A 27,933-nucleotide genomic window follows, 5' to 3' on the forward strand; every position below is an offset into this window, starting at 1 on the left:
AGCCAGAGGAGACAGGCACAGCCCTTGTCCAGTGCTCTGGGATGACCTCCACCCAGCCCTGTGTTCTAGCTAGCACGGGCACCTGCATGGGTCTGGTCCTACAGCCCTCCATTGACTGGGAGCCTCCACCTGCCAACGAGGCTCTCTAGCTCCAGACCCCGAGTCAACCATTCACCCCGGCCATTGTCACCCCATACCGTCCCCATCCACTGCTTGTCATCACCCAGAAAGCCCTCCCCAACCAGCTCCCCCTCTGCCTCTGCTGACCCCCACAGGGCCCGCTCCCTCACAAATGCCATGCTAAGAATTGGACCCAGAATCTTAGTCTGGCCCCCAGAATGTGGTGTACTCAGTAGGTGCCCCATAAGCATTGCACAAGAGGGAGATAATCTCTAAGGAGGTGACCCCAAATACCACGATCTACAGAAAAATATATCTTATTTGGCCCAGTACACACACACACACACACACACACACACAAACACCCCTAGCACATATACCCATGCACATGAACACAAAATAAAAAAGTTAGACAACACTTGCCAATACTGTGCAAAACACTTGGATGTTCTCTTTATTCTTTGTTATTAAAAAAAAAAAGACCCCCTAAGCTGACTTCATGGCCAGAAATTAGGGTCCAATTAATGGCCTTGATCCACAGTCCAAATTATAGCCCTCTCGGGATATCCATGTGGCCTAAACTCCCGGCCCAGCACATGGCCGTCTCTACAACAGGTGTCTAATAAAGTCATCCATTCGTCAGACTCACTCTGGGCCAGGCCTGTGCTAAGCACTTTACACGGCATCTCATTTCTCCTCGTCATCACCCTGAGAAGTAGGGACACTTACCACGCCCATTCTGCACGTGAAGAAACGGAGGCCCAACGTCACACAGTAAATGGCTCAGGCAGAATTCAAAGCCAGGTGTATCTGAGTCTGGAGCCACATTCACCTCCCACCACACCGCCCACCCACTGAAGGTCTTCAGCCCCTCTCTCAAGTCCACACACTGGCAGGAGGGACATCCGAGGAAGTCCACTCCAATGCCAACTTCTAAAAAGCAATTCCCTGTGTTAACTCAACTCTATATTAGTTGACTACCTGATCGGAGACTGGCCGGAGCCCACAGGCCTGGCGGCCAGGCTTCTCACCTTCACAGCCGACCCTGCTCCCTCCTCCCAACCCACTTCGGGCAGAACCCAGGAAAGGGGCTGGGCTGGGGGCTGTGGATCTGACTCAGGGCTCCCATGGACCATTCTGCTGTCCCTCCTCACTGATATCACTTGCCCTGCGGCAAGTCACCGGACCCCTCCCTCTGTGCCTCCATGTCCCCATCTGTGAAATGGGGTAATGACAGCACCCACCCTATTGGGTGACTATGAGGGCTCAAGGGGCTGATGCCGGTCAAGCACTTGGCACAGTACCTGAAATGAAGTAAGGCCTGGGAAATGTGAGCTCTTATTATCATCATCCCTGGTGCCAGCTCAAATCCCTGCCATCAAAAATAGTCACATGAACACTGGGCAGTTTTTTGCTGTTTACAAACATGCTTGGGTACCAGGAAAGCGTCTGCCTATGCGGAGCCCTTACTTGCTGGGTTCCAGGCGCTGCTCTGAGCACTCTACATGAATTAGGTCTTTTAATCCCCAGAACGGACCCACATGGTAGGCGTTATAATTGTCACCTCTGTTTTACAGATGAGTAAACTGAGGCACCAAGAGGCTAAGTAGCTTACCAGGATCACATAGCTGCAGAGTGGCAGGGTCAGAATTCAAACCCAGGGGGACCAGCAGAGTGTCTGTTCCCAATCCCTGAGGCAAGGAGGTATTTACTGTGGCCTCACCCGAGCCTCAAAATGAGCTTGGAGATGTGAGGACGAGGCAGGGAGTGCTTAAACTGCCCAGGGCTGCCCAGCTCCTCAGAAGTGGGGCTGGCAGCCAGCTCCTCTGAATCCTGGTTTCCCACACTTTCCACCATCCCCATTCCCCCCAAGCCTGGCCCAGGGACCCCTCCTTTGTGCCACCTGCTTCCCCAACCCCGAACCTACTCGGTATCTCCCGTTCCTCTTCGAAAGATACCCCAATGCCAGTTCAGCCCTTGGGGCCTCATCCCCACTCACTTACCTCCCCAAAGACACAACACACAACACACACACACACACACACACACACACACATTCATGTGCACATACTACCTCAGACCTGGGAGACGGAAGTCCCCTGGAAGGAGGCCCCCTGGAAAGCTCAGCAACTTGGGGGGCCAGAGCCCAGGCCCGTGCCCCTGCCCCGGCACAGGCCCCCGTTTCCTCATTTTCCCCAGTGCTGTTTCTCACCCAGCCCCCTGCACCTCAGCCTGAGAGGAAGTTGCACAATCCCCTGGGAGCTGCAAGCGTGGCCGAGGATTACTCACGGCGCAGAGGGGAACCGCACGCCCGCCCGGAAAGGCTTCATATACCCACAAGACTACCCAACACAGACGGGCTCCCAGCTCCATCTCACCCCATCTCCCCCACTCTGGGCTCCAGGACCCCTACAGTGCGCTCCCTCCTCCCAGACTGAGCCTCTGACAGCCCCCCACTACCCACACAGCCTGGCCTCAAAATGCATAGGCCCTGCTGCACCTGCCCCGCCCCCCACCTGAGATGGAGAGGCACAGAGCGGGGAGAATTTTCAGGAAGCCTACTAGGTCCAATGCAAGCCCAGCCCTAACCTATACACCCTCCCAGCCCTTCCTGGAGACCTGTACTCTCTTAGCCCAAAGCCCCACGGTCCACCACCATCCGGACTGGCCACATATCTGCCACCTTGGTCCTGGGCCTTCCCAGGGCTTCCAGACACCCAGTTCACAGTCTTGCTATATAGCCCCACCTTGAAATGGACCCTGAGACCAAGGTTATTCTATGAAGTTCTGGGAAGATAGGAGCCGCCATACAATTTTCACTTGTGACAAAATGTTCTTGCTCAACACGTGACTTCAGGAGTTCCTCACGCCCAAAGTACTTCTCTCACAGCCTGTCAAAGAAACTTGACATTTCACTAGCGCTTCTTTCTGGTGTCTAAGGGAGTCCCACCTTTGATAGGTAACATTCCTTGCCAAGAAAGCCTGGCAATTATTAAGCCATTGTCAGTCACCTAGACTTCAGGTGGATGAGTTTACTAGACCCTTTCAATGAGAGTATGTTTCAGGAAGAGGCACCTCAGTAGGAAGAAGATCAGGCTGGCTGTGACCCCTGGAGAAGGCAGGAGATGCCACTAAGGTGAAGCGCGCCCCAGAACAGGGAGGTCAGAGGGGCCCAGGGAGCTCTGACCCAGACTCTGACCCAACCCTGGGTCCTCTCTGGCATAACAACTCTGGAAGGGCACAGACGGTGAGCAGGAGACGGGCCTGGGTGTGCAGAGCCCCCAAGAATGACCTCTGACTCCCATCCCTTATGGCCCAGACTTACAACGGGGCCTCAGATAAAGAGTATGATAGGCACCTCTTATCACCCCACACAACCTTGGACTCCCACCCGGCTCAGGACAAAGTCAGAAATGGTTTTACCTGGGCCCCAGGGCTCCCCCAGAGAGCCCCTCATTTCTGCTGCCCTCATCAAAAAGGCTGGAGCCCTCAGGGCGGTTCCCCTACAGCCCTGAGGCCTGGAATAGCAGGAACCAGGGCGAGCCCACAGCTGGTCACCTGACACCTCCAGTTCAGGGGACGGGGAGCACAGTCAAGGGGGAGGGGCTGGGACCACAAAGAAAACAACCAGCACAGGCCCCTTTGCAGGGATGCTTCCCAAAGTGTCTACACAGCCACCCTCCCCTGAGTCCTGACCACAGCCTCAGGAAGGGGCGGGGGCAGGACCCCTCGCCACCCTCATTTTCCCTATGAGGCTTGAAGCACTGAAGTAGCTTCCCCAAAGCCATGTAGCAAGTTTATGGCAAATCTCAGTTCCTGGCTCTGTTCCCAGATCAGAATTTCTCAACCTCAACACTGACACTCTGGGGCCAGATAAGTCCTTGTAGGGGGCTGCCCGGGGCATTGTAAGATATTTAGCAGCATCCCAGGCTTCTACCCATTAAGTGCCAGCAGCATTTCCTGAGTTGTGACAGCTAAAAATGTCATCAGACATTGCCAAATGTCCCCTAGGAGGCAAAATCGCCCCCCGGTAGAGAACTATTGCCCTAGGGGACCCGGAAGGATAGGCACCTGCCAATTCTAAGTTGCATGGTATCTTCTGAGGGCTCTAGCCCTATAGCCTTCCTCCTCCTTGGCCAGATGTGTTGGGCAAGAGGGCCTGAGTACTCTGTGAGCTTAGTACCCTCTGGGCAGAGGCTGCCCCATTGCGGGTCTCCTCTGAAGACCATCTTCCTACCCCTCCAACCTCCAGCCCTTCGCTGGCATTCAGTATTATAACAGTCTTTCGGCTATTTTGGTCACAAACTCTTATGAGGAAAAAATGATGGGCACCCCCAGTGCCTGCTTCTTTCCTCGCAAACTGCTTATAAATACCAACGTATGGATATATCGTGCGGGTCAGCAAGCATCCACAAAAACAGATCTACAAAACAGATGAGAAGGGGGAGTGAGATGAGAAGTGATACCCATGATGAGCTTCTGTTATGCACTCACCAGCACGACAGCCATTAAGCAGTCCGCCAACACCAAGTGTTGGCGACAATATGGAGAAACGGGAACTCTCAGGTGCCACTGGTGAGGAATAAATTGGTACAACCACTTAACAGAACATTTCCTAAAGGTGAAATATGCATTGTACACCCTGTGCTCTAGCAATTGCACTCGGGGTTATCGGCCCTCTGGAGAAGGGTACGCACCGACGCACCAGGAAACACGTACAAGGATAGTCTTAACAGTAGCGCTCACGGTAGCCAAGGAAGGAAAGCAAACCAAATGCCCGCAAGTGGCAGGACAGATGCAAACACGGTGGCAAGTGCATGCCGTGGAATGAACTGCGTGTACAGCCGTGAACGTGAGCTCCGCGGAGCAACGTGGGTGAACTTCACAAACGCACTGAGTGGACAAGACACAACATTAGAGAACATGTCCAGCGTCGTTCTGGCTGTATCAAATTCAAAATCAGGCAAAGCTACACTCTTTTGATAAAGATTGCAGACATCAGTGGTTACGTGATAAGGAAAAGCAATTACTGATTACCAGAAAGATCAGGATAGTGCTTACCTCGGGGGGAAGGGGTTGTGACAGAGGCGAGGCTCACCAGCTGATTTTGGAGTGCGGGCTGCGTTCTGTTTCTTCACTGGGGTGGTGGCTGCCTGGGTGTTCACTTTTACAATGACTTATTACGGTGTGCATGTATGTTTACGTGCTTATCAGCACTCGTGGTGTATTTCACAATAAAAGGGGGAGACAAGGGTGGGATGTAAATAAACAGAAACAGAAGTTCTACTATTATCTTCTCACACGTGACTTTGAGAACCACTGTACTTAGGCCCCACAAACTGGATGAGAATCTATAGCTAAGTCATGGGGCGGGAGTATCCAGAGATGCTCAGGGCTGTCCGTGGAGGGGCTCCCCCAGCTGGCCAGGGAGCCAGCTCTGGCTCCTTGCATCTCCCCACCACCACTTTGGGGGTGTCCCAGCCACTGCAAGCCCCTGGCTCCTCAAGGGCAGGGGCTACCTCAGGCTGGGTGCCTTCACACCCACCTCACTCTGCCCTGGGTGAGATTCCTCTGGGCACCCCCCTGCCCCCCGACAGCAGGGCTCGGAGATTCACACTGGGAAGGTACTGAAGGAGCCCTCTGAATACACCAAAAGGAGGGAGGCAGAAAAAAGAAATTAAGAGGGAGAGAAGGGGTGAGAGAGCAGGAGAGAGAGACATACATGGAGGGCCAATGTTCCACATGCAGTGGAAGTCAATGGAGGTAGAGAGGGATGAGGACGTGGGGAGCAGAGGAAAGGGGGAAGAAGGCACGATGCTGGAGGCGGGGGGAGCAGAATCACTGCCCCAGGTTCCTGGTCAAGTCTCGGGGCTCAGCAACAGGGAGACCCAAAGAGGTCTGAGTGGTTGGGCCCAACTGAGCACCACATCCCCCATGGCCCAGGGCTTCCGAGTGCAGGTGGGTGGCCAGCCACCTCCCTGTGGCACCTTCCCCCTTGCACTCAGCAGCCACTAGTCCTCCTGGAAGGAAGGACTCTGTCCAGGACTGAGGCTTCCCACGTCTGCAGAGGTGACTCCCAGGTAAGAGGACCCAGGGAGCAACAGAGCTGCCCTTTTGGGGGTCTGGAGGGTGCACAGGGCTGAGCCAAGGTCTCCATGCTTGCATGAGCCCTTTTGTAAACTCTCTAGACCAAGGAAGAATGCTTTCCAGAGCAAAGAGCATACATTCATTTAGTATGTAATTCTGTACTATCTTAACACCAATCTGCTTTTCTCTGTCCTCTGGTTAGTGAAATTCCCAGTGAGGCTGTCAGCTTTGAGGGAGGAGCTGTGTTCTTATTCCCACCCACCCTGCTTGACCGGCACAGTGTTAGCTACCCAGGAGGTGCTTAAGGCCATGGGGTGCCGAAGAGCCTCCCTCACGCTCCCCAGGCCTCAGTCCTCTACTCTCCAAAATATAGGGGTAGTAGTAGCCAGCTGGCTACTAAGCCTCCCAGCCCCACAGCCCCAGTCGGCCCACGGCAAAGCCAGCCAGCACCATGCTTCAGGGGCAGCTGAGAACACACCTGGCTAGAGCCAGGAGAGGACAAGACGCGACAGGGGCGGGACAGGATAGTGTGTCACCTCCTGGCCACTCCATACCTCTGTAGGGGGGCTGGGGCAGGTGTTGTCCCCAAACCAATGATAAACAAGGCAGAGGACAGGCTGTGACTTCCCTTGGCAAACAGGAGAAAACAAACCGGAGCCCCACCCCACAGACCCACTAGTAGAACCAGGGGTGGGGGGTGGGGGAGGGGTTGGCAGTGGGGGAGGGTGGTGAAGGGGGGTTGGGAGGGGTTGGGGGGCAGGGAGGTGCTGTTGGCAAACTCTCTACAGGAAGAGACAGATGGTCAGCCTCAAACCAGAGTGAGGCTGGACCTGGATCCTGGGGAGGGCGGGGGCTGGGGGCAGAACTCCTTCTTGTTCAGCTATGTACCTGTCCCTGAGTTTTAGTACGTGAAGCTGATACCCTGCCTGCAGGGCAGAGACCCTGAGTAAAGCGTTTGTTGTGTCCTCATTTCTGGGCACTTGATGGGGCTCAAGTCACACCCATTCACTCACTCACTCCACAAAGATTTACTGAGCACCCACTGTATACCAGGTTCTCTTCTAAGCACTGGGGATAGGGCACCTCTTCTTGCCTCCCACCGGGGTTTGCCCCCAGCTCGTCCAGCTTCCAAGGAAGGAACTGCCCCAAGAGCCCAGGGGTGAACCCCCAAGGTGGCCTGACTATCTGCTGTCCTGAAGGCCCAAGTCCTCCTAGAAGATGATGGAGACACCCTTACATCCAACAGTGACACCTCCTCCTCCCTCCGCCCTCCCAGCATCTCCAGTCTGAGGAAAGGAGAAGGGAACAGCTGCTTTTTGCGCATGTTTTATCATTTTTTAACTTTTTTTTAACATTTATTTATTTGGGGGGGGAGAGAGAGAGAGAGAGAGAGAGCATGAAAAGGGGAGGGGCAGAGAGAGAGGGAGACACAGAATCTGAAGCAGGCTCCAGGCTCCAAGCTGTCAACACAGAGCCTGACGCAGGGCTCGAACCCACGAACCGTGAGGTCATGACCTGGGCTGAAGTTGAACCCTTAACTGAATGAGCTACCCAGGCGTCCCTATTTTTTTTTTTTTTTTTTTTTTTTTAGCAAGAAACACAATTCAAACAGTGATCCAATACTTGCCCACCATGGGGTAGGAAAGTCAAATAACATGATGGGTGTTTCTACAACCTCATTTCAACAAAGTCAAGGGCCACTCTGGATGCCCACCCCACCCCACCCCGTGTTCCAGCAATGCCACTCTGGCTCCAAGCACTTTTGCAGGAAGGAGCTTTAGACCCTGCCCCGTGTTCTGATGACTCCTGGGGACAGTACTGTCTTTTGTTGTCCACCTCATCCCACCGTATTTAAGCAGCAATGATTTTCTGAGCACTTGTCCCAGAGGGTCTTGTGCCAAGACCACAAGGCTGGACAGTGGTCAGTTTAATGGGAGGTGGGGGCAGGGAGGCAGAGTGGGCAAGGGAGGCCGATTATACCAGGGACTGGCGGTCACCAAATGGTTTCACAGTGGTCCCTGCCTCGTGGGACCTGGCTTCAGAAAGGAGACAGACCTAAGAGGCCCAAAGCAATCAGAGACCCAGGAGACAGAAAGCTCTTGGCTGGGTAGCTACAAAGCAGCGGGTTCTCAGAGTGTGGTCTGGGGACCAGCAACATTAGCATCTATCTCCCAAGGACTCATCTGAAATACAAACTCCAGACCTACTGGAATTTGCAGACCTACTGATTCCAGACCTACTCAGTCAGGAACCCTGGTGGTAAAGCCTAGCGATCTGTGTCTTAACAACTGCTCCAGGCGATTCTGATGCCCAAATTTGAGAGCCACAGCCTTGGAGAAAGGGCATCAGAATCATTTGGGGAATTTTTTAAAACTTTATTTATTTATTTTGAGAGAGAAAGGGAGATCACATGAACAGAGAGGGCAGAGAGAGAGGAGAGAGAGAATCCCAAGCAGGCTCTGCACAAACCATGAGATCATGACCTGAGCTGAAATCAAGAGTCAGGCATTCAACCAACTGAACCACTCAGATACCCCCATTTGGGGAATTTTTAACATATTGATGCCAAGGCTCCTCCTTCAAGAGTCACATGCACTAATATATATATATATATATATATATATATATATATATATATATATATATATATGATGGACCAAGGATTTGGACAGGGGGAGGGGCACAGAGGAGCGTGTATCAGGAGAAGGGACCAGCATGAACAAGGGCTGGGATGAGGAAATATGGACTATGGATTTCTGGCAAGTCTGCTGGAATTAGGGATTAATCCCCATGGCATCACATTTTACTTTAGGGTCTCTGCTATTGGGATAAAAGCCAACAAGGAGGCTTGCCCCCAAGGAAGCTGGAGGGGGGCAGGCATGGTCAGACGTCCCTTCTCCCCTCCTCCTCATGCCCCCACTTAATGTCCAGGAAAGAAAACTGGTGATGACTCTGCCTCTTGCTTCTGCCCCTCTCAGCTACCCTCTGCTGTCACCCCCTGCCCCATCGCCCCACAGCGAAGCACTTCCTGTGGGCACAACAAGTCCCAGATCCTGCCCTGTTGCTGGGATATCATGGCTGCCTTCGGTCACACTGCAGCCAAGGGGATCTGTACATCTGGTGCAGAGGGGAGGAGGGGCAGGTGGCAGAAGTGCAGGGGAAAGCCATGGGTCAGGAATGGGGAGTAAGTGGGCAAGCCAGATGCTACCCAAGGAATCCCCAGGGCCACGGCCAGGGCAGGGCGGGGCAGGGGTGCCAGAGATGCTGCAAGCATTGCCAAGTTCCCTCTGCTACCTTGTCAAATGTAGAGACCAGGTGTGGTCAACAGGGAACAGTGGGGGTTGCAGCCAGGGAAGCCGCAAAGCGCCCCCCGTAAGGCATTTCATTTGAGGATGTCAGACGTGCGGCAGAATCCTGTTTGCAAACCCATAGGTCTTTTTTTTTTTTCTTCACTGGAACTCTCTATGCCTCCATTTCCTCACTTGGAAATGAGAAATAAAGAAATAAATGAGCCGTAAGAGTCCATTATGATAACACTTTTTTGAGCATGACACCATTCGAGGTCCTGTACATGCAGCGTGCAGCAGAATACTTAGCCCTCACTATAGCACTGTTAGTCTGGGTGTGCAAACAGAGGCACAGCAGGGTTAAGCAGCTCGCCCAGGGCCACACAGCTGGTAAGTGGCAGAGGTGGGATTCCAAGCCAAACAGCCTAGCCCCAGAGCTCATGCTCTTAACAATCTCCTGGCTAGGTGGCACTTAGCTAGTGCTCAGTACATGCTGGCTGTGACTATGTCCCAAGAAAAGCTGGCTGGTCACACCACCAGGGCCAGCCTATAGCTACAACTCTACTGAGTGGACTTCAGCAGTACCCCCTACCCCACCCCCCACCATACACACACACACACACACACACACACACACACACACGACACGTCCCTCCCTTTTGGAAGCCTCTCCTGTCCAGGTGCCTTTGCCAAAGATAGGTAGAGGGTTCACATTGGAGGGCACCCCACAGATGATCTAGGTACACAGATGTGGAAACTGAGGCTGAGAGGAGCAGGGACCTGCCCCAGCCACATAGCCTGTCAGTGAGAGGACACCAGTATGCTCACGACTTTGGCTGTGGCTCATTCTCCCTCCATAGCCGCTACAGACTTGTCCCCACATCTGAGTAAACACGTGCCTAGTGAGGGCTTTGCTGTAAGTTAATGTGTGAGGTTACCAAGGAGACCCAGGAAGCCTGGTCTGAACTCCTCTCCCCGGGCGGGTCGGGAGAGCTCTCGGCACAGAACTCTGGTCACCTGTGTCAGCAGCTCAGCAGCACTGCCGGGAGACAGGTGCAGTCCTGGGGCAGAGGCCTCAGCAAGCTCCCACCCCTGCTCAGAGCAGGACACCCTGTTGGGGAAGAGAAGGTTGCCAGACCACCCTCTGCCCACCTTTTCGGACAGAACGCCTAAGAAACCCTGAAGTGGTCTTCTTTAGAGATTGAGAACATGGATTTTGGAGTCACTTGGGCCCAGGTTAGAATCTCTACCACTCTGAAGCTGTGTGACTTCAGGCAACTTGCTTAACTTCTCTGAATCTATGTAATGAAAACAATCATCCCTACTTCGTTCCAAAGAGCAAACACACAATATAAATGTTGGCAACTATTGTTTATAACTTTATTAGGATATTGTTCTATTAGAGCATAGAGACGAGATGAATATTCTAATATAATATCATGTGATACTCTCATAGACACACACGTACACAATTCATCTGTACACATGTATCTAGATACCTAGAATCTCATAACCACACACACAAAACTCGTATCAATCTCACTCACCCACAATGGAACACACAGCAACCCTATGGACTCACCATGTACCAGGCACTGCTCCACCCTGAATCCTCACAAGAGCCCAGAAGGAGCATGTGTTTGTCTCTCTCTTTTTTCAGATGAGGATATACACCTTACATGCATATGCACTTGCTGCATCCTGGGACGTGGACACTTCTGGCAGCACTAGAAATCCCGAACTCCCTCCCTCTGGAGCAGAGGAGGTCAACCCAATTTCCACGGTCATCTCCAGGGCAGCCCCAAGCTGGGCCCCAAGTGCTGACTGCCCTCCATCCCTAGGACAAAGGCCCAACCTGGCTTTCATGCCAGCTGCGGTTGGGGAACCCCCCTGCTGCCTGCTGCCGGCAGAAACCAAGTTGACTTTGAAAAGGAAGAGACAGAAGCCAGGGGGTGGCTGAGCCACTCCCTGTGGGGGCAGGTGCTAAGTAACTCTATAAACTCCAGCTAATGATACAATTACAGCCATAAACAAAGCTCCAAGAGGAATCAGGGCCAGAAGCCAGACCCTCAAAGGACAGCCAGGCCTGAAGGGTGGGAGGCTGAAAGGGGGCCTCAATGGCAATGGAGGTGGGCATTGGGTATCCCAGCATCCCAGGCCCCTGGATGGGCTCCTGCCTGCCCTAGCCCACCCCCTGTGACTGTGACTGTGAGTCACCCTGCCATCGGAAGCCCGGCTAGTTTTCCATGAATGTAGTGTTCACCTGAGGGGATGTCCCCTGCCCCATGCCCTGCACCACTTCCGTGGGAGCTGGAATAGGATTCTGATTTGTCTGCACCTCGCAGAGGGCAAACTCTCGCAGAGGGCAAACTAGCACTGTAGCTGTAACAGGCCTTGTAAACTGTAAGTAACGTTGGCCCCCTTCCAGAGAAGCAAGCACAGAGTCACCCAAACGGCACTTCATTTACACTTTCTGGTTCCCAGTTCTTCCACCCCAGCAGCCGGGGGCGGGGGGAGGGGGGGCAGGCAGAAAGAAGGTGGCCAAGTAAATTGCTTTTACCCATGACTGGGTAAACTGAGGCATGGCACCAGCATACCAGCAGACTACCACGCAGGACTCTCCCCTCCACTGTGTCTAAGACTGGCCTTTATCGCTGGCATCTCTCCCCCAGACTGTGATCTGCCTGAGGGCAGGGCCTAGAGGCTGTCCACCAGGCTGGGCACGGAGAAAGCCTCAGCGCGAACAGGCTAAGGAGCCAAGAACTACGTTCTGATCTGAGCCAACCGCATCTGGCCGCCCAAGAGGAAACCAGAGCTACCTCCTCCCCCCACCCCAAGAATTGCCAGGTCTTGGGCCAGTGGAATCTTGGACCGGGAGGGTGCAGGGGCCCGAGCCCACATCGGAGAAGCATCACTAAGGGCCTGCATCGGCCTTGCCCCTTCCCTGCTCAACTAAGACCCCTCACTCAGGGTGGGGTCTGGGCGGCAGTTAACACTTCTCCAGCGGACGCAAAGCCAAAGAAAGCACCGCATTCAACGCCAGTCCGAAACCATTCGCGCCGAACAGTCCCCAGAACAGACCGGCGAGAGACTCCCGGCTGGAGTGGACTGTGATGGGAAGGGCTCCGCGGTGAGCGGCCGCCAGAGAGCGGGGAGGGGACCTCCGGGCAGTGCGGACGCGCGTGCAGACGAGCCCCGCCCCGGGCGCCCTCCCTTCTTCCCCCCTGTGCGCGGGGCTGGGGCACGCCAGGCGGCTGCGGCGCGAACCTGCTCGCGCAAACCGGAGCAGCTCGGGGCAGCCGTGCGTGAAGCCAGAACCCCTGGCCGAGAAGGGGCCAAGGGGCGGGAACGGAGCTGACATCAACCCTCTCCCTTCAAGGAGGGAAGTGCACGCGCGGCGCCGGCGTAGCTGACCCGGGTTCGGGGAGGTGGGGAGAAGACTGAGCGCGGACTTAGGGGGCGGGGCAGCATGGGGTTGGGCGGTGCGAACTAAGGGAATAAGGGGAAGGGGGCGTGTTTTCCGGGATTCGGGACCTAGAAGGTGGGGGGTACTCGGGGACGGGCAGATGGGCGGGAGCTCCCGGGAAAGTAAAAAGAGGGGCGCGCGGAGGGCGAGCTCTGGGCTTGGGGCTCCCACAGGTCGGGGAATAATGCAAGGAGGAGAAAAAGACAGAGCTCAGGGATACCAGGGGACGCGGGCAGCGGCGGCTTCTTCAAGACACCGAGGGAGAAGGGACGGGAAGGGGGGTGGGGAGGATGGTACTTCCACCCGCCCCCCTCCAGCCCGGGGGCGTGGCGCCGCCCAGGCCCTCCCACTCCCCCGGACCATCCAGGTTGGGCCTGGCCGGGCCAGACTCGGCCCCCGCACACCTCCCGGGCCTCCGGCGCCGTCCCCCGTACCACCCGCCCCAACCGCCTCCGGTGGAGAAGGAGTAGGCGCAAGGCCCACACGTCCCTCAAACTTGTTGCAAGTTCACTCCCACGCCTCCCGCCCCTTCGACTCCCAGCTCCGGAGCCGGGAAGGCCCATGCCCGCCCCGGCCCCTCCCGCCTGGTTACATAAGGTCGCAGAGAAGCCGCCCCCGGCCCGGGCCTGCAGTGAGGGGCCGGAGGAGTTCCTGGGCTCGGCGGGCAGCGCCGCTCCGGCCATGTGCCCAACGTCTCGGGCTAGACGGACAGCGGGGCGGGTGGCGGCGCGGCGCACACACTCCCTGTCCCCTCTTCAGCCGGCACCCCCATCCACCCACCTGTCTCCCGGACCCACAGAATCAGGGCGGGGGAGCCTGGGTCCGGGGTTCCCAGCCTTCCGCTCACCCTTTGGCCCTCGGTCCCTCTCACCTATCTCTGAAGGTCAATCCGTCCGCCGCCTGTCCCCCGCGGCTCCGGCAACTTGTCCCAAGTTCAGGTGTCCGGCCCGCGAGCTGCGCCTGCCGCCCCCTCCCGGACTCCTCCGGCTCCGCGCCACCGGGAAGGCCCGCCCTGCCCGCCCTTTCACGCTGCCGTCGGCGCCGCCGCCGCTCCCTATGTCCAGCCCGCGGCCGCCGCCTCCGCTGTCACCGAGCCCCGCGCCCGGCGCCAGGGCTCCCACTGTCAATCCGCACCCACTTCCCGCCGCGCCCGGCAGAGGGCAGCACACGCCCCCCGCGGTCCCGCCCCGCCCCGCTCCGCCCCTCGAGGGCCTACCGCGGCGCCCGCGGGGAAATGTAGTCCCTCCCGTCGGTTCTGCCAGGCACGCCGGGATTTGTAGTCCCACTCTGCGGGCCCTGGTCTGGGTACGGGGACTTGGCATTTAACTTGGAACTTATGTCGCACTTCGTTTCTGCCCCTTTTGCAAGTTTTTTTCTCTTCTCAGTCAGTGATGCCACGCACTCCAGCTCCCTATGTACACCCTGTGGCCTCTCTGACCCCAAGGAGAGGCCTGCAGGAGGTGTCTTGCCTGGAGTCTAGGAAGGATATAGGGTCCCAGATAGTGTGCTGTTGCTATAGAAACTACTGCATGGCAAACCTCAGTTTCCCTCATGTTTGGGAGTGGAATGCCAGACTTGGATCTCGTGCTTTCACCCCTGCACCTGAACATAAGGGACAAGGCTGGGGTCAGGCTGATCAAGGACAGCATGGAAAAATATGTCCAAGGAGCCTCCCTCCCTCCCATTGTGAGTTTTCCAATTATACCCCTCCTCAAGCCTCATCAGTCTTCCCTGGCTGGTGACCCCCACCACCATGCTACAGGGAAACATTTTGCAGATCTACTTCATGTCATTCCCCTGTTGGAAGTTACATAGCTCTGAGCTACCCTTCTCTGCTTTCCCCACTTCCTCCTCTGCCCAGTACCACGTAGCCCCAGATCTGTGGGTCTTTGACGGGTGGCTCCTAAGGAGAACAGGAATGAAATCTAGAGGAAGAAAACATCTTCCCTTGTTCACTTCGTTACAACAAATGGGCTTGATTTCCTGGTGATTCCAAGTAGCTATTGCTCTTGTCCACAATTAAGGGCCAGCCCTTCTTCAAATAGACCCCGGGGCGTAAGGGTCTAGGTGTAAATATGAGCAGTTTCACTCAACCCAGACCTTCTGAGGCCCTCTTGGAAACAGGTTCTGGTAACATCACCTTCCTCCCGGAAGGACCCATGATTGCCACGAGTGCACACAGGCATCCAGCATCTCTCAGAAACTCCCAGTGCAAACCTGATCACAGGTGAGGAGCCAAAGGCCTAGGTGTGGGATGCATTGGAAACCCCAGTCACAGTGCTAGAAAACTTGCCTGGGGTGATTCTGGTGGTCATTCGGTCAATTAAGTCAGCAGAGCATTTTGGGTGGTTGGGGTAGGGCCCCTTGACCCATCACAAAGGAATGCCCTGCTTCAATGTCACTACCACTGTCTTCTCTCTCCAGAGACAAGCTGTGAAGAGACTCCAAGCTCTGAGGGGTAGAGGGACCATTCCCCGAGCCCTACCTCATGCCCCATCCCTCTTAGAATCTCAGTAACCCTCCTCCCCCCTCCCACCCCCGGCCACCACAAACCTCCTAGCCACTCAGGGAGAACACGGTCCAGTAGAGGCAAATCTACCCCTGACTCCCACTCTTCACCGCCCCCCCATTCTTGTGATAGGAGCTGCCTTACAGGCCACAACTGCCCTCTAAAAACAACACGCTGGCCAACATGGAAAAGAACTATTTATTATGAGAGAAAACCCAAAATCTAAAAAAAAGAAGGCTGAGTCCAGAGAAGAAGCACACAGAGAAGCTCGGGGTAGGGGATCTAGAAGAAGAAGGGAGCCCAGGCGTCCAGGCACTCGGTCTAGGCGGCAACAGCAAAGCCCACCCTCTTGTTGCCAATGTCGAAGATGGAATAGTAGGACCTGAGGAAGACGTCCCCGAGGATCCACAGGGGCTGGCCACTGCTAGAGGGCAGGTAGGTGGCCTGGACTCTAATGGCACAAATGTCATTTCCCTGCACAGAAGGGTAGCACACATTCACTCATGCATGGACAGAGCCCTGCTCAGCCCTGAGCCCCAGGCCGGGAGCACAAACGCAGAAATGAGTGAGCCAGACGTTCTGCCCTTGAGGGCTCACAGGCCAACTGAGCCCCCAGAGCTGGGGCGGTGGGAGAGAGGTCTGGAATGGGTAAATGCACACTGCGGTAACCATCTATAGTCTCCTCTCCCCAGGTTCCCCTCCGCCTCTCTTTTGCTCCCCATTTGGAGTAGGTCAGCCTGGTTGGCAAAGCCTTGAAGCCAGCCCAACTTGGCTTCCAAACCTAGCTTCATGCTGACTGGCTGTGGAGCCTTGTGTCAGTGTCTTACCCTCTCTGAACCTCCAAGTTTTCACTTGTAAAATAGAAATTAGCACCTCCCTCCTTGAATGCTGTGACACTCCGGTGGGACAGCGTAGGCAAACAGGGCTGACCCTAGCTAGTGCGCCACAAACAACCCAGTGCCCCTCCACACTGATTAATAATAATAATAAATAACAGATGACACTCTTCTGTGTCACAGCCTCGTGCCCGAGAAGGGGTTTGGAATCGGTGGGTGGACAACGTGAGGCAGCATTGCCAGGAGCTGGGAAATGGCACGTGGCGAGGAGACCCAGCGCTTCCGGCTCCCAGCCCCTCCTCACACCCAGTCACATCCCTGCAGACTTACTCTGAAGAGGTACGAGGAATATGGCAGGGAGAACTGCACACGATTGATGAGGAAGGTCAAGGTGGGCAGGCTCTGGACGTGGTTACAGTCCACCATAAACTGCAGAGAGGAACAGGGCCCAAGGGTCTCATCGTCCACATCAGAGGACCTGCCAGCCCCACCTCAGCCACCCCGGCCCCCCTCCCCCACTCGGCCCCACAGTCCAGCTCTCTTGCTCTTACTCCCAAGCCTGGCAAGTGTTGAACCAGTTTCCTTTGAGGAGCTGAAGCTCCAAGGAAATTTTGCTGAGTAGTAACCTCCTTGTGTCCCCTCAGGACAAGGTGCCAGCCCCCGCTGAATCCGCCTCTGGGCCCACAGCCCCAGGCATCCCAGAGCCCCCCATCTCCAGTGCTTCGGGGCAGCCAGAAGCATGGAGGCCAAGAGCCGGGCTATTCCTGTGCCGGAGGAAGATCATAAATGCCTCCTGGAGGGTCTCTCTAAAAGAAGGGGGATGTCTCCACCAGACGCACCTGTCCATACTGGTCCGCCTGGGCCCCTGTAGCCTGCAGAAGGTAACTCAGGTACTGCTGGGGAACCGTGAGCAGAGATGTGCCTGTGTCCACAATGGCTTCGCAGCCCTGGGAGCACCAGCCGGTGGCATGGCCACCAATGAGGAACCTGAAGGTGAGGAGACGAACCCCCTCAGCACCCCCAGCTCAGGGCAGCTGGGAAGTGGGCTTTCCCCACCACTGAGGGACAGACAGCTACAGCCGTAGAATCAAGGTGCACCTCAGAAAAGTAGGACTCTGCAGAGGTCAATCGAGCCATCCCCCTGACTTACACCATACCAGACTCTACCCAAAGCCACCTAAGGGGTCATGGAATGTCTTTCTTACCAGTTCCAAGGAAGGTTCTAGAAACACTGAAAGCCGGGGTCACTGATTCTTTGTGAGTACGTTGAGCACATTGATCCCCCCACATACATCCCAGTTTCTAATCTCTAAGCACATAGTGTTGGACCACAGGGTCTATGTTTGGAATTCTAAGACCTACCCTGTATGTCGTCCCCATCCCACCCCGTTTTTCCAGGCTGAGCTGGACCTTCAATCTCCAGCAGAGGACAGCTGTAGCTTTGTGGGGACAGGCCTCAGAGGTCCTCTATCCCCACCTGCCAGCAGTACCTTCCTGTGTGTGTCCATCTGTGTGTGTCCATCTGTGTGTGTGTGTGTGTGTGTGTGTGTGTGTGTGTGTGTGTGACATGAAACGCCTCAAAGCCTGCCCACGTGCCTGGGACCCCACCATAGACTCACTCCTCAAAGCCAATCTGCCAGTAGCGCTCCTGGGTGACGGGGGCCCAGTAGATCGGACCCCTGTGCAGGCTGTGGTCGATCCCCCCGAATATGAGAACTGCTCCTTTCTGAGGGTTCATCTGTCTGCAGAAGGCAAAGAGAAGAGTGAGTCAGGGAATGACTATGGAAAAGATTTCCTACTGAGTAATCACTCTCAGAGGGAAATAGAGGTCCTGCCCTGGCTGCAGGCTGGGTGGGGGGGGGGGGGGTCCCCGAGGCGGGTCTGTGTCTCCCCCTCAGATTAGGGCTCCCCGACAGCATGGCTGTGTCTCTTCCCTCAGACTGGGGCTCCCTGAGATTGGCTCTGTCTCCCCCATCAGACTCCCCGAAGGCAGGGCTGTGTCTGCCCGTCACAATGGGACTCCCCACGCTGTGTCTACCCCTCACACCGTGGAAGCCTGAGGGAAGGGATTTTTGTCCCCTTTTTGACTGTAGCTCCAAGCTGAGCCCCTCAGCATTCCCATGCCTCGGGTTCCAGATACCGCTGCCCCACAAGGCCCTGCTTCAGGGAAAGCCACTGGTTGTATAGGTTCCCTGTGCACCCCCCTACCCCCCACCCCACATGCCCTTCTCCTGTCCCTTCCGCTTCTTGCTGCTTGGTGTCATATGTCAGTGGGAGCCTGACACTGAGTCCCACTTGTCATTTTTCTACTGGGACCGGAGGGAGGTGGGTCCTCGGCAGAGAGGAAGGGAGGATTTTTCGTGTGTGTTTCAGCCTCCCCTGGTGGTTGAACCTGAGTGTGGAATTGGACAGAGTTCCTAAGGGCTAAACTCAAAGCTAATTGTAATCAGAGGTAGAGAGTTAAAGTCCGCAACATTAGAAACAGAGTAATGTTGAAAGTCAGAGTCAAGCGATTAAACCCCAGATAGCAGATGCTGACTATCTCCAGAAGGTGGCTGACTAGCTCTGGAGAGGAAAAGAAGGAAAGTCCATTCCAGGCCACTCACCCCTGCCCCCACCCTCTGGCTCCTGGGCCATCGCTTGTGTGTTGTGAGGAAAACAACTTGTCAGGGGCAAATGATGAAGGTAGACCAGAAGGCTCCAGGACGTGGCTAGAACAATAGATCAAAGGAGATGAGGCCATTGATTATTATACAAAAGAAGTGTCCAGGTAGAAAATATTGGCTCAGAAGGCAATGAGCTAATGGAGGCTCTGGGCAGCAGGTAAATCCAAGATGTATCGAGAATCAGCAGCCACACTCAAAGCTAAGTTCACCCAGAAGAGGGAAAGATTCTGACCTGGACTAGAGATGCAAAGAAAAGTCAGAGTGGGCTGGGGACAGACGCAGGGATGGGGGAAAGGGTGTGGAGTGAGGGACAGTTCAGAAGCCCAGGAAGAAGGGGCGCCTGGGTGGCTCAGTCAGTTAGGCGGCCGACTTCGGCTCAGGTCATGATCTCGCGGTCTGTGAGTTCGAGCCCCGCATCTGGCTCTGTGCGGACAGCTCGAAGCCTGGAGCCTCCTTCGGATTCTGCATCCCCACTCTCTCTCTACCACTCCCCCACTCGTGCTCTGTCTCGCTCTGTCTCTCAAAAATCAATGTTAATAAGCCCAGGAAGAAAATGCTAGACATGGGAGTAGCTGGAGCCATTCCCTGATGGGAGCCCTCCAAACCCCAAAGCATTGAGCCTCACCCTTTTCCAGGGTCTGGGGGAAAACGGAGGGAGTTGCCTGGGAACTAAGGACACGCAAGCAGTTTCTTACCTGCCCAGGTAGAAGCTGAAGACTGGGCTGGAGAGGACGCCTGCCCGCAGCATGCCCTGCAGGGAGGTGGTGGTCCTACCCTCTGCCAGGGAAGGGAAGGCCAGGCCCATGATGCCATCAAACTTTGCATGGAAGAAATAAGGACTTGGCTCAAGCTCACTGAGGCCAAACTGTTGGTTGGGAACCTGGATGCTCTGGACCTGGAGGGGGCGCGGGGGATGAGAGGTGATAAGTGTAACTCTACCCACCTCCCCCAAACCTTCCCCCCGCAGAGGCTCCCTTGAGCATCCCTCTATCGCCTTTGCCCCTTGTCTTCTTGACAGGTCTCACAAGAACCACTTTCACTCTCAGGCCTCACTGAGCCCTGCCGCCCCCCCCCCCCCGCCCCCGCCCTTCATCTTCCCCCAGCTTTAAGCCTCTTAAGGAGAGGACCAGGTGTCCTGGGTGCCTGGCACATGATGCAGTCAGGGAGGGCCGGGTGACTGCACGAAGGAGCCCTGGGGGGTACTGATTTCCTGGCCTGTACTCAGTAAAGCACTAGGAGTTTTCCCATATTTTCCAGCATCTCCGTCTGACCTCCCATGAGACGGTGAGGTCTGTGAGGTTCCAACCCGGCTCAGAGCCCCAGGGACAGTCCCCACGTCCCGGGGCAGGGAGCAGCCTGCCACGTGGCTCACCCTTAGAGTGTCATAGCCGTAGATGCCGCGGAGGCCGCCACTGCCGTATCGCACGGAGAAGATCTGCCCGTTGCTGGAGTAAGTAGAGGACGCGTTGGAGTTGAAGTGGGAGTGACCGGCTGCAGTGGGAGGGAGGGTTTGGGGAGGCAGGCTGGCAGGGGGAGGGAGGCCCACCTATGTCCCAGCCTGTGCTCACATCCTGGGGCCTCAGCATCCCTGGCCACGGAGTCAAGGGGTGGCCAGCCAAGGGGGTTCCCAGCATTGGCCTCAAAGCCCCCTCTGATTTACAGACCCTTGGGGTGCCCTTTGACCGTGACCCTCCGGGGCAGGATGCATAGAATCCCTCTCCACCTCCCTGGTTCCCTTTATATCCCCACCCCACCCCCATCAGCTCTAGGAGCAGGTGAACCCCAGGGCATGCCCGCACTCCCCCCACCCTCGCCCCATCAAGAAACTGGTCATACCAGGAAGCTGAGAGATTAGGAACAAGGCCGACGAGGCATTCTTGGGAGAAAAGGTGTCAGGACCCAAACCCCAAAGCTCTGGCAGGGACCAGGGCAGCCTTAAGGAGGGGAACCTGGCCTGTCTTGAAATACAACTGCAAGGGGGTGCCCGGGTGGCTCAGTTGGTTGAGCGTCCGGCTCTTGATTTTCGCTCAGGTCATGAGCTCACGGTTCGTGCTATCAAGCCCGGGGGTCGGGCTCTGCACTGACAGTGTGGAGCCTGCTTAGGATCCTCTCCCTCCCTCTCTCTCTGCCCCTCCCCTGAATGCATGATCTCTCTCTCTCTCTCTCTCTCTCTCTCTCTCTCTCTCAAAATAAATAAATAAAAACATTAAAAAAAAAAAAAAAAAAGAAATACAACTACAATACAGGGACCATATCCTATACTGTTGTCCCATGTGTCTAGGGAGACTCTCAATGAGAACTTCGTGAAGAGTGGAGAGAGTGGAAGAGAAAGAATGTTGTAGATGCTGCTGGGAGGGAATGGCCTTGTCTTCAGTGAACAGAATGGAGCAGAGAGAAGTGGGCCGGACCGACCAGAAGGGTCAGGCTGGAGCAGGTGAAGGAACACGTGTGGGTGAGAGGGAAGGCAAAGTAATCACCCAGCTCCACGGCCGGCCTCTTCTCCTCTCTGTCTTGCACATGCCCCTTGATCCTGGCCAAGTCCCTGACTCTCAGGATTGAAGTGCCCCGGCCTCACAGTCCCTTACCGGCCACCTGTCCTTGCAAGCCCAGCACTTACCACAGGCCTGGCTCTGGCAGTGAACAGAGGGCACCCACAGGCTGGAGGAACCAGTATCAAAAAGGACAAGGAAGTTCTGCGGAGGAGTCCCAATGCTGATCTCACCAAGGTAGAGACTCTGGGGGGGCCATGGGGCAGGCTCTTAGCTCTGGAGGGATCCAGGGACCCTCAGGCCCAGCCAGACCTCCATGGACAGAGCCCCTGCCCTATAACCCACACCAGAGGGAGAGGCCCGAGCCTAGCTCCCGTACTTGCCCAGAACGCAGAGCCCTTCAGGCCAGTCTGACAGGCCCCAGGGGCTTGATGGGAGGGTGCAAAGTAGATGGTGCAGCACACCCCCAGGGCCTGGCCTCAGACTTTGCTGGTAGAGAGAGGGAGCCCCAGGGAGGGCGTCAGGACTCACATCCAGGAAGGCCAGGGGCTCGTAGACGGCATCGAGGTTGCCAAAGTGGTACTTCTGCACAGGGTCGTGCTTGGGGTTCCTCAGGAACTCCCCCAGTAAGCCCTTCTCCTTCATGGTCTCCCAAATGGACTCTCGTTTGCTCAGGGGGACTCTGCAGAGGGACTGGGGTCAGGACGGAGCCTCCCTCATTCCTACAGCACCTCTGATGGTCCCAGTCCCTTCTCCCCCCCACCCACCCGCCTCTCCATCTCCAGCCACATGCCCCAGATTCCCTGCTCCTCTGTCCCGTGTGCCCATCTGCTCTGGCTCCAGCTCTGGCCCTTTCTCTCTGTCTCTGTCTCTGTCTCTTTCTCCCTCTGCCTCCCTCTTTGCCTCTCCCTCTCTTCTTTCAAAAATCTTCTCAGGACTTGCTCCAAGATTCAGAAAACAAATACCTCCACCCATGCCTGCCCACATCTCATCTCAAGGCTCCTCATCCTTCCCTGGCCCTCTGTTCTCAGGTATCCCATAAATTCCTTCCCAGAAAGGGGAGGGGACTTCGGCCATTACCCTTGGCAGGATATACGCTTTGTCTTTTATGTAAGCTCTACGTGCAACGCAGGGCTTGAATTCAGGACCCCGAGATCAAGAGTTGCGTGCTCTACTGAGTACGCCAGCCAGGCAGCCCAGGATATGTGCATTTATAAGAAAGATTTCAGAGATGGCAGAGCTCCCCCCAGATCCTCTGCTATGGTGGTCCTCAGGCACCTGACCCCGGCTGATGTGACAGAGCATGGGCAGAGGGGACAGCACTAGACTGGGACTCAGAAGACAGGGTCCCAGGTCTGCCCACACTGCTAATCCCCTAGCCTGGGGCTCATCACTGCTCTTCTCCAGACACCAGGCAATGCGGAAGTTGGTCTGGGTGGTCTGGGGCCCAGATCAGCTCTGGAGTTGGAACTTCTGAGTTCTGGGCTTCTGGCCCCATCCCCCTTGGCTGTCCTCCTCCAAGACCAGCTTGCTGTCATTACATAAGGGGCCTCTGTGGGTCCACCCAGGCTCGTTCCAGACTCCAGAAGTGCTGCTTCTTTCTTTTCTTTCCCCATCTGAATCGCCATTCCGTCAGGACACCTCATTCTTCCGAAATTCTTAGCTACAGCCATTCACATTGAGCTGTGAAAACTGACGATTGCTTGGCTCACCATCTCGACAGAATTTGCATATTGCAAACAGATTTCTCAGAGGAGCTGGAGGCATCAGTCCTTAAGGGTCACATAGCAAGCAGTGTGCAGGCCGGGAGCGCTCTGGAGGTCCTGGACGCCACGCCTCCTGCTCCCTTTCTTCTGACACCTTACCTGGCACGTAGACATCACCTTACCGCTGTTTCTGCTTCAATGATTGTGCCATCTGCGCTATAAATTTTGGGCCTTAAGGGAATTTTTAGCAAATGTCTGCCTATCCAGAAATAATCGTTCCTTTCTGCAGGAGGAAAGCAATCCTGCCATCCGGGGTCTGTTTGGACAGCAGTCACCCTTACTACCCTGTGCCGGGTCCTTCTTTTCTCATCAGAGGGGAAAGCGCTTCTGCAACCACCAACAGAATTAAGTCTGCAGAAAGGCATGTGGCCCCAAGTTAAAGATTACAGGGGAAAACCCCAGGATGCTCAAGACAATGAAAACAAAGCCCAAGAGAACAAGAAATGAATTAGCCCGCGCAATCACAAGGTGTGCGGCCTCTGCTTTTGTTACCAGAGATAGCATCACTCACACAAATTGCTGAGATGTTTTGCAGATCCAGACCAGGGAAGGGAATGACCACCCAGTCACAGTTGATGAAACCGGACAGACCAGGGCCGGAAAGACAAGTCAATCAGTCCTGAAGTTGACCCGATCCCTGACCCATCAGAAGAACCCACGACTCTCAGCCCCCTACCCTGCGTTCAGCATTAGCGCCCCGTTCTCTGAGTGGTGTAACACCAGTAAAGAAGCCTATCTTTCTTGACCGTGAATGCTCAGTGTCTGTCTGTTGTAAAGGCTTGCTGGGCATCTAGTGGACAAACTCTCCTTTGGTTCAGTTGTAGACGTTTCCTGAGGGCAAAGGTTGTAGCCCCTTCTGCCTCGGATGCCCCAACCCACACCTGCTCCGGCAGCCAGGCCCCAGACTCACTTGACCACTGCGGCCTCCAAGAGCTGGAGGCTGGCCAAGGCCACCACCATCCACTTCATGGTTCTTGTTCCCAGCTGGCCACAGAGGGAGAGCCACTCCAAGTTGACTGTTGCAGTGGAGGGAAGGCCCTGAGCACTCCTTCTGCCTTTATACCCCCCGGGATCGAGCCCAGTCCCTGCCTCCCGGCCCTAGGCAAAAGTGTGACCTCAATGCCGAGTGTACCCTGTGCTCCGGGTGTCTGTGGTTTCTGTGCGTTTTCCTTTTGGAGAGTGGCCACAAAGCACTTTCTTCTTCTTCACTTTTTAATACAAGCAGAGGACGCCAAACAAGTGTGCATAAGAGTTGCCATAAGATGGGCTGGTGAGGATTTCTTCTTGTCCAGGAACAGTGGCATGATGTGCGCATTTTGGGGTGAGGGCCAGAGTCAGGTAGACTGAGGGCCGTAGGGCCTCCATAGACAAGTTTTCACATCCTCACCACTATTGCCATTTTGGAACATATAATTTTTAGGGGCGGGCGGGGGGGCTGTCCTGTGCACTGTAGATGTCTAGCAGTATTCCTGACCTCTATGCACGGGATGTCACCAGCAGGACCCTAGTTGTGACAAGCAAAAATGCCTCAGGGCATGGCCCAGTGTCCACCTAAGGGGCAAAATTGTTGAGAATCCCTGGTCTGGACACGATGCACTCAGAAGTCTGGCCAAGTCCTGGTTTCCAGCACGCCCCAAGACCTCGTGGGATGCAATTTGGTTGACTGGGGGATGATGGGGCCGGTACCTGGGATGATGGTAATGACCATGTGGTAGTGAGGGCGGTGTTGATGGTGGCGATGACGGCAATATCCTTAGCTCTAAAGCAGGTGCTGGGGCTGAGATGCCAGTGGCTGAGGTCAGAGCTATTTGCAGCAAAAGGGGGTCAAATGGAGAGATTGTCATCATGGTTCAGCAGGTGCTGGGGACACACCCCTGATGTAAATTACACTGGCCCCTGGCTGTTCCACTTGTACTGATTTGCAACAAAGGGAGGCCTGGGGCAGAGGCAGAGGAGGAGGGGACAGCCAGAACTTGCCTCTGTTCATTGTCTCTCTTCTCCGGCCCCATTAGACTTCCCTTGTCTTTAGCGCTCCTGAAATGCCTGTGTCCCCCAGGGCTGTCATGTGCTGCTTTTCTGCCCCTGAGTCTAGTCAACCCAGGCCTCTCTCCCTCGTCTGCTGGCCCTCCCTGCTTCCTGGCTACAAGTTTCTCATTGCCTGAGATGATCCGGAGCTGGCCCAGTGTGCACCAGCCTGGCACAAGAGAGCGCCCACTTTGGGGTGAGTAGAAAAATATCCCCGTGTCAAAACGCTCCCTGCCCCCTTGTAGCACACACTCAGGGCCCCAAACACATTTGTCAGGCCCTCAAGCCCCACGCCAAAGGCCACAACCGGGCCTGCAGACACTGACATAACCCAGCCGGTGGGGGGTTTTCTCCTTGGCCACCAGCATCCATCGTCCAGCCAGAGCCCCAGAGCCTCCCCTAGTCCTACGATGGGGGAGGGGAAGAGGGCACTAGAGGTCTTCCCAGGCCTGGCCCAGAATGGGATGCACCTGCCTGATTGTGTCCCTGCAGTCCCCAGGGTCCCCAGGAGTCCGAGATGGAAGGAAGACAAGGGAATGAAGAAGTGTTTTCCCCAGAGCAGGGGACTCAAAGATTTGGAAGAGCAGGCCAAAGAAAGGTTCATTGGAATCTTGACAAAACCTATGAATACACCAGAACCCATGGGATCCCCTAAGTTTTGTGAGGCCTGCCAGACTCCCCAGCATGGGGCCGCCAGGGACCATTTCCTTATCTGGTAGGACCCCAGGAGTCTGACACCTGCCAGGCTAACCTTCCCCCCAACCCCAGCCACACCACATCCCTTTGAGCATCCCTGGCCCACTGCTTCAAGCCAGGCCTCCCTTCTTGTTTGCCAGGCCCTGGGGGGTCTGCACCCCCTACCTACCCAACCTGATCTTTGACAGCTCAGCCAGTCTCCTCAGACATTCCAAGTCCTCATCTGTGTCTGTCTCAACCCCAAAGACCCAGCCTCCCATATGCGGAAAGCTCTCCCTTCTATGTGTCCAAATTCTGTTCATCCTTCAAGTTCTGTCCTCCAGAGCCAGGGATCCACAGTCTGAGAACTCCTTAGAAGTCATCCAGGGATGTGCATTGGAGGGCCCCTCTTTCTACCCAGGACAGAAGCCCCCTGGCCCTGGTGGCTCCACCCGCGTTTCTCTTCTGCCCCTAAATGCTGCACATCCAGCTGACGCTCTCCCCTTGGTGCTGGATCTCACACTGTCTCAGATCAGTCCCAGTTGTTTCCTGGGATATGTTTGCCTCTCCCCCTAGACTGGAAGCTTCCAGAGGACAGAGACTGCCACTTGTACCTCCCTATGCCTGGTCCAGAGCTCAGGCAATGCTGAACAGTAGCTGGAATCCAAGGGGTTGTCCTTGATGGGACGTGGTTTATCTCCCCCACCCCATTATCCCAACACTGTGATTCCCCCCTCACACACACGCACACGCTCCAAAGGGATCTTGTCAAAATCCAGGACCTGCCATCCTCTCAGATCAATTGTCTCCCAGGACAGAGGCACTTTCTCAGCACCCTCTGGTCTCATCTCCTTCTGAGCACCACCTGCCTCAAAACTCATCAAAGGCCCTTTGTGGCTAACTGAATAAAACCCAATCTCATCACCCTGGCCTTGAGGTCACGCTGAGTCTGGCGCTTTCCCCCCATTTTCGTGCTCATCTTCCACCACTAACCTACACATGCTCTATTCTCCAGCCAAAGAGACCACCTGGCTTTCTCCCAAGGATGTTATTTGCCAACCTCCATGCCTTTATCCATGCCGTGCAGTCTATCTGGGATGTCTTCCTAAGCATCTGCACCTGCAAAACCTCCTCCTCCTTCAAGAGCCAGTACAAACGCCACAAAGCCTTCCCCACTGTGCCCACCTACACTCAACCTGGCCCCTGTTATGGAGGACCTTGCCTTTCCTTCCCGTATGGTATTTATTGCCTACCATCTTCTATCCCAGTGACTCGCCCCCTATCCTACCACCTGTAACTACAGACGAGGTCTCTCCCTGAACACGCTTCCTTCAAGAGCTCATTTTTCAGAATGTCTACAGAAGTGACCCTGGTTGCTGGGAGTGTCTCAGGAACAAATGGCAAGGACCCGGGGTGCACACTCGCATGCTAATCCTTCCTCCCCGGCAGACATCATTAATCAAACGTATCACTCTTTCCCGTAGTGCTGAGCCAAGGCTCTAGGATCCTTCCCAGTCTAGCGCCCCATTCAGCCATTCTCAATCGATCTTGAAATGAGAATCCCCAAGCCCTTTAATGGAGGGTGGGGGGGGGGGTTCCCCTCAAATCTGACACTAAGTTTCACTTAGCGTCCTATACAATACTACTTTTTAAAAATCAAGGCATCTAGAAACTACAACTCTTTGCACTGTTCCAAGTTGGCCTCTCGCTGTGAATGTACACACTTAGGTTTAACACAGCTGTAATCAGTGTGGAACACTGCTTCTGTTCTGCTCTTGTCACGAAGATTCCTGCGTACACATTTCCGTGCAGTGAGAAAAGCACGTTCTTATCACTTTCGATGGCTGTATGCATTGAGTGTGCTACCGTCCTCATTGCTGGGATTACTTAGCCCCATTAATTTGGGCTCATTCCAATTTCTCATCACTATCAATAGCACTTGGGCTCAGAATCAAATAATTATCCAGAAGAAGAGAGTAGTGAGCTCATTATCAGAGTCATTTAAGC

At 55.3% G+C, this 27,933-nt stretch overlaps 2 protein-coding genes and 1 long non-coding RNA gene across 5 annotated transcripts in view; 1 reads left to right on the forward strand and 2 right to left on the reverse strand.

Moving 5' to 3' along the window:
* Nucleotides 1–14,014, reverse strand: part of TFEB (transcription factor EB) — a 54,369-nt gene extending 40,355 nt beyond the window's left edge. Inside the window, exon 1 of one of the 3 annotated variants that reach the window (XM_042938722.1) lies at nt 13,832–14,014. Coding sequence is in view for 1 of the 3 variants with exons in the window: in XM_042938720.1 (XP_042794654.1) it covers nt 2,195–2,310 (116 nt within the window). In the remaining 2 variants the exon portion in view is untranslated. Of the gene's footprint in view, nt 1–2,194; nt 6,899–13,831 lie in introns of those variants that run through there. The other 2 variants (XM_042938720.1, XM_042938723.1) reach the window with 2 other exon arrangements.
* Nucleotides 14,015–15,782: 1,768 nt separating this feature from the next.
* Nucleotides 15,783–24,195, reverse strand: PGC (progastricsin). Its single transcript, XM_042937294.1, has 9 exons — nt 24,137–24,195; nt 21,992–22,142; nt 21,589–21,706; nt 20,344–20,462; nt 19,667–19,866; nt 17,925–18,047; nt 17,145–17,292; nt 16,636–16,734; nt 15,783–15,943 (listed from the first exon to the last, which is right to left on the reverse strand). The coding sequence occupies exons 1-9, from the start codon at nt 24,193–24,195 to the stop codon at nt 15,791–15,793; spliced, it is 1,170 nt and encodes a 389-aa protein (XP_042793228.1). The 3' UTR covers nt 15,783–15,790.
* On the forward strand, nt 20,285–23,942 carry LOC122219018. The gene is made up of 3 exons (XR_006202223.1): nt 20,285–20,421; nt 21,253–21,697; nt 23,456–23,942. It is a non-coding gene; the product is annotated as an uncharacterized LOC122219018 (long non-coding RNA).
* Nucleotides 24,196–27,933: the final 3,738 nt, after the last annotated feature.

The sequence above is a fragment of the Panthera leo genome, chromosome B2, assembly GCF_018350215.1.
Source record: "Panthera leo isolate Ple1 chromosome B2, P.leo_Ple1_pat1.1, whole genome shotgun sequence".
In the NCBI taxonomy this organism is placed as follows: domain Eukaryota; kingdom Metazoa; phylum Chordata; class Mammalia; order Carnivora; family Felidae; genus Panthera; species Panthera leo.